The sequence below is a fragment of the Oxyura jamaicensis genome, chromosome 1, assembly GCF_011077185.1.
Source record: "Oxyura jamaicensis isolate SHBP4307 breed ruddy duck chromosome 1, BPBGC_Ojam_1.0, whole genome shotgun sequence".
NCBI lineage: Eukaryota > Metazoa > Chordata > Aves > Anseriformes > Anatidae > Oxyura > Oxyura jamaicensis.
This window is the reverse complement of record NC_048893.1, coordinates 202,819,764-202,828,404: the sequence shown is the minus strand read 5'-3', so window position 1 is coordinate 202,828,404 and position 8,641 is coordinate 202,819,764. Positions and strand designations below refer to the sequence as shown.

At 54.1% G+C, this 8,641-nt stretch overlaps 1 protein-coding gene across 2 annotated transcripts in view; it reads right to left on the bottom strand.

The window, feature by feature from the left end:
• Window positions 1-881: 881 nt before the first annotated feature.
• Window positions 882-8,641, bottom strand: part of P2RY2 (purinergic receptor P2Y2) — a 22,924-nt gene continuing 15,164 nt past the window's right edge. The window contains exon 2 of one of the 2 annotated variants that reach the window (XM_035344057.1): window positions 882-4,132. In XM_035344057.1, the coding sequence (XP_035199948.1) occupies window positions 3,055-4,128 (1,074 nt within the window). In that variant the 5' untranslated portion in view covers window positions 4,129-4,132 and the 3' untranslated portion in view covers window positions 882-3,054. Of the gene's footprint in view, window positions 4,136-8,641 lie in introns of both variants that reach the window. The other variant, XM_035344049.1, reaches the window with a different exon arrangement.

Genomic DNA, 8,641 nt, shown 5'->3' with positions numbered 1-8,641 from the left:
AGAACAAGACGTTTCGTTCCGGCACGAGCTGTTGGTGGCCCTGCGAGTTGCTGGGTGAAGCAGAAAGAACTTTGTGGGACGGGAAGCTAATTACCTAGACACTCATTATGGGCTTAATCCAGCAACATCTGGGCTTCAGCAGGAGCAGCCTAGGAAAAGCTACCCGCCGAGCCCGGGGAGATGTGTGACACAACCAAAAAGACCAGCTGTCCATGCTACAAAAACCAGGGCTTTTTGGCCCTAATAAAGCCCTGCCGTGCCCCTATATTTCTCTCTGCCCCTGCTTATTTTTTTGCCAGAACTGGTTGTATCGGGCCCAGGACAGCGTTGACATCAAGGGACAACAGCTGGGGTCGAGGTTCAAAGAGAAGTTTTTGGGTTGTTTTGCTTGGTGCATAGACTGCAGGAGCAGTGGGCTCTCACAGGCATTTCCTACACCACCCAACCCCCTGCCAGAACTTTTGGGGGTAAATCTGAGGTTTGGGGTCAGCCTGTTGCAGTTATGGGGCAGCTCTGTATGGTCCTGCAGTGAAATGCCCATGGGCACGCTGCAGATCCCTGCAGGACTCCTCTGGGCTGGGTTAGGGACAGGGCTGAAACCTCCTTGGTGGCTTTCGAGGTCCAAAGGGCCACTTGGGTCACCCGTAGGGATGTGTTGGGGTGCCCCAACCTCTCACCAAAGCAAATTCTCATCTGCTCCTGTGTCTAACGAGCAAAGACGTGGCCCATGGGGGAGAAGACCTTCCTCTTGGGGTGACCAGCTCCTCCATGGACCAGTTTAAATGCTGGAGGTATCTCCTGAGGAGCCCACGTGTGGACAGCAACCCAACTTCTAGCCCTGGTACCCCCTCAACGGTGCACATTGGACAGCAGAAAAGTGCTCATCGTAGAAATAAATTTATTTACTCTAAGAAATCTGAGATGCCTGCATGTTACAAAAATAAAAATGTACAGTTATTGTCACAAAACCCACTTTTTTTTTTTGTTTTTTAGTATAAGTTAGTGCCTCGACAAACAAACAAAAAATATATATATATTTATAAGTTTCCAGTTGGGACCCCTCCGACTGCTCTCCAGCAGAACAGAGCAGGACGAGGACCACGGAGGGACCCCAAAACGGTGGTCTGAAGCCAAGGTGGGCTCACCAAGGACCGCAGGGGTGAACTTGGAGCCCGTTTTCTTGAGTTATTCAGAGCACGCAACTTGGCGTTCACGCTGCTTTTTGGCAACGGCGGGAGGCCAGGCAAGACCTGGCCTGGAGAAACGTTTGTACCTGCTCGGCGCTTCGGTCGAGTTCACTTCTCCCCGTGATTTGTCTCGCCTCGGTGACCGCCTGCAACCCTCCCCGTGATGCCAGGCTCCTGGCTCTCCTCGGGGAAAAAAAAGGTGCTGCCACGGTGCAACGCCTGCCTCAGCCCAACCCCACCTTAAAAGCTCGCTCGGGGATGAGATGAATCACCCTACAAATGCCCTGTTTTTCTTTGCTGATGGTGCTCAGGACCGAGACAGTCGCCTCCCTCGTCTCCTGGGGCATTGCTGGTCAGGACAAGAGCGCTCCACGGGACCACGACTCCACCGAGCCGGGACCACAGGAACGTCCCAGTTAGCCCCGAACGGTCCCAGTCACCCCGGGTGAACCCGGCCAGTTGTGTCGTGGCACGTCTTCATCTCCCCCAAGACACTGCACAGGAAGGAGGGACAGGAGAAGCTACGAAGAGCTCTGAGGAACTGCTCTAAAGCGGGACCCAAAGTGTTTGCTTAACCCTAAAATAGAGCCAGGGCTGCTTTTACAAACTGGGACTCGGCCATTTTTTTTCATTTTTTTGGGGTGAGGAATCAGCATCCACGTGGCAAAGCTGGGCAAGGAAACCACGGACCTGGGCTCTCGACTCCCTAACCCAGTAATTAAGGAGAAAGACCACGTGGACCTCCCGGTGATGTGTTTTGTGCCTGCTTTCTTTGAACTGGCCTGACTTTGGGGTCCAGACAGGAGTGGCGTTAAGCTCAGCACCATGTTTATTGGTATAGATTCTGAACGCAGGGCTTAGCACCCGAATTATTCCCAAATTTCTAGGGCTTATTCCCGAGTTTCCCAGGGAAAGACCACGCTGTGAGTAAGGGATGTGCCGAGTGGCTCCAGAGGGGCACTGGGATTACTGGGATCACAGGGAGCAGCAACGGGGACGTGGCAGCATTTAGCCAAGGGGCTGGGCAACGGCGTTCACTGCTTTGCTGGAAACACGAGTCACTACAAGAGGGCTAAAAGCAAGCCGTGAAGAGCTCCCCCTAACTTTTAAGGATCTGGAGGTGATTACTAAAGGCAGCAGACAAAACCCATGGGTCCCTATAAGCTTTTCAAAGGTGGATGTTGTTGGGAAGAAGCAGCAGGTCTCTGGTGGGAAGATGACCCCATCGGAGACCCTCCAGGGGACCCACTTGCTGGCACCAGTAACCCCCAGTGAGACGGAGCAGCAGCACCCCAGTTAATGGGAAGCATTTCTCCAGGGATGCAAAGCCGGCGGAGTCCCGTCCCCGCTGCGGGCGGGAATTGCACTTGACATTTTTATCGACCTGTTTATCAAAACCACAGCTGACGCTCCTCGGCGCCCCAAAGCCTTTCTTCCCTTGCCAAGGCATGGCAAGCCTGATAAACACGTGCTAATTACGGGCCAGGGAATCTGGAGGGAGGCAGACGCGTTTCTTTAGGGGACCTTTTGCACGTTTCTGCTTGGGAAAACAATCCGAGATACCCACGGCGTGACTTTTTAGCACATTTTGCGACCACGATAGAAGGTCACCCAGCCTCACAGTTGGAGAGGTGCCACTCAGTGACGAAGAGGTACAAGTACGGGGTCTGTCCATACAACCTCACCAGCACCTTCCTGAAAAAAAAACACGCCCAAAACAGCGATGTGCACATTTATCACAGACCACACCGAAGTGGGTGCGAAGCCAACATGCCACAAACCCCAAGAGCCACGGGCCCTGGAGCATCCTCATCTCCCGTCACACGTGGGACAAACCTGGTGGCCATCGCACCGTGCCGGAGCAGAGCTAGGACTTCACGCCCTTGGCTATCGTGTCCGTGTCGTTGCTGGTTCCCAGGGGACTGTTGGGCACGATTCCCAGCGCCATCTCGTTTTGAGGCTTCCCCGGCATTTTGTGGCCTGCGAACTTCATAAACCTTTGTCCCGCTAAGAAATACAAAATGGGGTCTAAGCAGCTGTTGGTGCTGGCGAGGGGCCGCGTCACCTTATAGGCTAAATTTATTGCGTTCAGGGTCTGGCAGCTCAAGTCCCAGCTCCGGAAGGAGTAGTACAGGGTACGAGTGACGTGGAAAGGGAGAAAGCAAACGATGAAGACCACCAAGACGATGATTATCATCTTGACCGACTTCTTTTTGGATCGGGACAGCCGGGAGATGCCCCAGGTGGGCTGCAGGAGCCGCCGGGCCATCAGGCAGTAGCAGACGATGATGATGAGAAAAGGGATGCAGAAGAGAAGCACCAGCATCACCGAGCTGTAAATGACAAACTGGCCAAAGAGGTCCTTGCTGGACGTGTCGTGGCAGGTGATGGTGTCCCTCCTCATGCTGGTGGTGACGAAGAAGAGCACGGGGGACTGGCACACCACCGTCACCACCCAGACGACGACCGAAACCCGCCGGGCGTAGCGGACGTGGCCCCACCGCAGCGACTTGAGTGGGAAGCAGATGCCCAGGAATCGATGGATGCTGATGCAGAGGAGGAAGAGGATGCTGCAGTAGAGGTTGGTGTAAAACAAGAAGCGGACTATCTTACACAAGCCCACGCCGAAGGGCCAATTGTCCCCCATGGCATAGTAGTACACCAGGAGGGGCAGGGAGACCACGTAGAGCGTGTCGGACACGGCCAGGTTGAACATGTACGTGGTGGAGGCGTTCCAGGTCTTGATCCTGAAGATGAAGCCGTAGAGGGCCAGCAGGTTGAGGAAGAGCCCCACCACGCACACAATGCCGTAGGAGACGGGCAGCAGGACATACTTGAAGTCCTCGTCAAAGATGCACTTGTAGGTGTTGTCCTCCACGCCGCCTGGCCCCGAGGAGCTGTTGAGGACTCGGGTCCAGGATGGAGTTGTAACGTTCGCCATCACCCTGGGGGGGAAGGAAAGACTTTGTAAGGACACGGCAGGGTGAGAAGTCCTGGGGGAAGGTGAGTGAGGCAAGGAGACCCCAGCACGGCCGCGTTGTGACATGCACGTGCCATTTTTTTTTTCACTGCCACATTTGCACCTTTCCCCTCTCCTTCCAGTGACTGTGTTGGGTGTGGATGCAAGCAAGAGCCCCGAGCTGGGAGGACTGAGGGCTGAGCTGATAAAGGGGGTTCTGGTTATCCTCATCCTGCACCTGGAGGGGAAACCAAAACTGCTCCTTGTCAGCAGCAAGCCCCAGGCAGCCCAGGTCATGCCCCGAGCCTCCCTTCCCACCAGGGTCACGCAGAAATTTGGCTTCCTGTGCTACAGAGCAGCAACACCCCTGGCCGCGTTCAAACATCCAGACGAGTGACTCTGCTGAGATCACGAGAAGTAGGCCCTACCAAAACACGGGTGGAAAGAGGAAAAAAAAAAAAAAGGGAATTGTGCCCCTCAGCGAGCAGCCCCTGTGACTGGCAGGGCCTTGGCTGCAGAGGTCCTCAGCACCTTCTGGACTGTCCCTGCCCGGGCTTTGGAGGAAAAAGTTGGTTCGTTGTTGATGATGATGGGTTTATAAAGCCACAGGTTTTTAATGCCATGGGTTTTTAATGCCACGGGTTTTGCTTGTGATGCTGATGGTGGGCATCTCGCTGGTCCTGCCTTCTGGCCCTGAGAGCTGCTCCACCACCACCACCAGCAGGTCTGCCCATGCTTGCACGAGGCTGGTTTTTGCACGGGACCGAGCAGCTGAGAGGAATCACAAGGACCAGAAAGGGCCTCTGCAGACATACGGGGTCCGGCCCTGGCTGTGCCAGGAGGCACAAGGGCCCCTTTGTACGCCGGGACAGCCCACGGCCCCACCGACACACGATCGCTGGGCCGGCCCGTCGGCCAGGAATCCAATTAAAATGGATTTGCCTCATTTCCCGACAAACGAGCTGCCCTGACCTCTGGTGAAACAAAGGGCTGAGGTTGCACCCTGCAGAGGGGTGATGGGGGCCACGGGGGACGAGCCCAGCGTGGAGCTGCTGCATAAAATGGTGAAGCTGTCCTCGAACTGAGCACCAGGGATGTGTCCCGACCAAATCCCATCAGGATTTTAAGTGAGAGAAGACCAAAAAAAAAGACCAATTATTGGCTCTACCCAGCTCTAACCCTGCACCACCTCGTGTGGGACGGTGTGAACACGTCCTTGTGCACAAACGCTGCCCTGACCCACAGCTGCCCTGCTCCTGAAAGGTTGGACGTGGTGCTTAGGGACGTGGTTTAGTGTCCTGAGCCTCGCAGACCTACAGCCACCACTGCTGTAAGCCACTCTCCCCGATGTGCCAGGGCGCACATCCTCGTTTTTGGGAAAACCAGCAAGCAGGGCTCTGTGGCTGGCTCCAGCAGCGCACCCAGGCACAAAGCCCCGCTCACAAGGCAGCCTTGTCCTCGCAGGCACGTTCCCTCCTCCTCATCCTTTTGCAAATGCGATTTTTTTTTTTCTTTCTTTTTTTTTCTCTTTGATTTTGCCTGGAATCCCTGGGACAAACCCTGCAGTGTCTGCTGTCCGGCCCCTCGCCCCCGCTGCATCCCCAGCCGAGGAGAGGGACGGTGCCAAAACCGGCGGCTGCCCGGGGCAGGATGGCACCAAGAGCAGCCCTCGTTGTGACACCTTGAAGGAACCGAGCTGGAAAAATCCTTCTGATCCCCAAAATCCCCTGTAACAGGAGCCGCCATGGCCAGGCAGGAGACACGGAGGTGCCCCGACGGGGCAGCGGGAGCGCACGCACCAAGGTCACCCCAGCGGCACTGGGTTGGGCGCAGAATTGCCGAATCCAGCTTTCAGCCCCATTTCTCAGCCTCCCCATTGCTCCTGATGGCTCCGATGGCCCCGAGGAGAGCGTGGGTGTTTTTCCTGCATTTAAGGGACTGGACAAAATCCCTGCTCTGTACCAGGACCCGCTCGAGACTCTGGGAAGGGAAAAACCTGGCGTTGTTCGCTCTCCTCTGGGACCGAGGTCAAAATCCTCCGCAGCCAAAAACAGACAGATTGCATGGACACCACCGAGCCTGTGGGGTCAGGAGGGGTGAGACGGGACTGGGCTGAAATCGGAGCCTTGTTGAGCGGTGTGGTTTTCATCTGCCCTGTCCATCCGGCTGCTTTCAGCTCCTTTCCCCTCCGGGATGGCTCCGTGGAGGCAGCTCATGGCTGAGCCTCCTCCTCTTCCTCCTGCACCCACGGTGCTGCCAGCTCTGGGACGTTCCACTTTTAAATCATCCTACAAAATGCTTGCAGGAAATCTATATTTCACTTTTTTTACCCCACAATGGGACCAGAGGCTTTGGGCAGCTCCAGCTGGCCGAAGCGGAGCATCGCTGCTGCACCCTAAGGTTCAAAGCCCTCGCCGTGGCCCCGTGCCTCAGTTTCCCCTCCTGGCCCCTGGAATCAGAAATCTGCTGAGAGGCCGCGGAGATGAATTTGGGTCCTCCCTCCAAAGGGCTCTGGGGAGTTTTGGTTTAATAGATTTATTTATTTATTTATTTATTTATTTATTTATTTATAAGTAATAACTTGACCCAAGATGAAATGGGCAGAGTTTGGATAAAATATTAAATGACTTAAAAAGAACTTTGTGTCTTATCTTGTAGGTCAAACGAAACACCTCACTTGGAGCCAAGTGACTTTTCCTGGGAATTTCTCTCTCTTCTTCCCCAGGAAACCTCCTGAATCCCTTGGGGCAGAGCGACACGAACCTGACCTGACGTCCCTCTGCTCTCCGGGCGGTACCGACCCCTCCTGCGGGGAGGACAGCCCCGGTTAGCCGAAGCTGGGGGTTATTATTTAGGGAATTAGCAGCACAGACACTCGTGTGTCATTAAAGCCGCCTTGGCTGGGTTGAACCCGAGCAAATTCCCAGCACGGTGGCTCCCCGGGGACCCGCGCTGCCGGCAGCAAGGAGCACCTGGCCAGGATTTAATCCCTCGGCCGCCGGTTCAGACATTTCGCGTGGGTCGGGGGGGAAATTTCCTTCTGCCCCAACGGAGGGAATCACCCTAGACGTGCAATAACCCCTGGCAAAACCAGCGGTGCTGCCTGCCGGGAGATAACCAGCAGCTGATCCCAGGGGGGGAAGGAGATTATCGGGCTCGCCCACAGCACCGGCGGTTGCTGTGGGGCCAAAGCAGCACCAAACCCGAACAAAACCCTACGTGGGGACAGGGGGAAATGTCCCCACGTAAGGGCTGCCTCGTGGGAGTAAAAGAGGGGTAGCTCCGTGGCTCGTTCGCTCCTTAACGGGGGATGCTCAGCGTTAAAGGGGGCCAAATTTTGGGTGTCCCTCTCGCTCGGTCCGAAGGGCAGAGTTCCCTTCACAGGGACACGAATGAGGAAGGGGAACTCGGGAATGTGCCCGGCTGTGATGAAGCAGCCTGGTTTCGGAAGCCACGAGCCCTGCACTGGGGTCACGGTCCCACTGCTGCTGGGGGGCCGCCCGCAGGCACGGGACGGCAGCAGCCTGCCCAGCGTGCGGTGCACGATAAGGAAACCGGAGCAGAAAGAGAAAGGAGATGTTTGCCCCAAAAGCTGCCGCCCAGCGCCGGGGCAGGATGGTGTTTGGGGGGTTAGGGGCTCCCGGGGGGCATCGCGGGGTGTAAGGAGGGGGTCTGGGCGATCCCAGTGCGAGCTCGAGCACCCCAAAAAAACAGCGCAGGGGGGAGAGCAGAAATCCTACAGCAGAGGGGGGCGCGGAGCACCGACACGAGCTGCCCCAAAGGCTCAGGAGCAGTGCACCCAGCTCGCCCCGAGCCCCTCGAACCGAGCTGAACCGAGCCAAACGAACTGAGCTGAGCTGCACTGAGCCAAACCGAGCCGAACCGCCCTGGCTTTGGGTCAATTTTTCTTTCTTTTTTATTTTCTTTATTCCTTTTTCTTTTTTATTTCCCTTTCTATTTTTTCTCTTTCCTTTTCTTTTTTTCCCCTTTTATTTTTTATTTTTTTTCCTTTTTTTCTTTTCTCCTTTTCTCCCTTTTATTTTTTCTTTCCTTTTTATTTTTTTATTTTTTTCCCTTTTCCTTTTTTATTTCATTTTTTCTCTTTTTCTTTTCCCTTTTTCCTTCTTTTTCCTTTTATTTTCTCTCTTTTCTTTCTTCCTTTTTTCTTTTCTTTTCTTTTCTTTTCCTTCTTTTCTTTTCTCTTTTCTTTTCTTTTCTTTTCTTTTCTTTTCTTTTCTTCTTTTCTTTTCTTTTCTTTTCTTTTCTTTTCTTTTCTTTTCTTTTCTTTTCTTTTCCTTTCCTTTCCTTTCCTTTCCTTTCCTTTCCTTTCCTTTCCTTTTCTTTTCTTTTCTTTTCTTTTCTTTTCTTTTCTTTTCTTTTCTTTTCTTTTCTTTTCTTTTCTTTTCTTTTCTTTTCTTTTCTTTTTCCTTTACTTCTTTCTCTTTTCTTTTCCCTTTTCTTTCCTTTTTACTCTTTTCCCCTTCCCCCCCCCCCC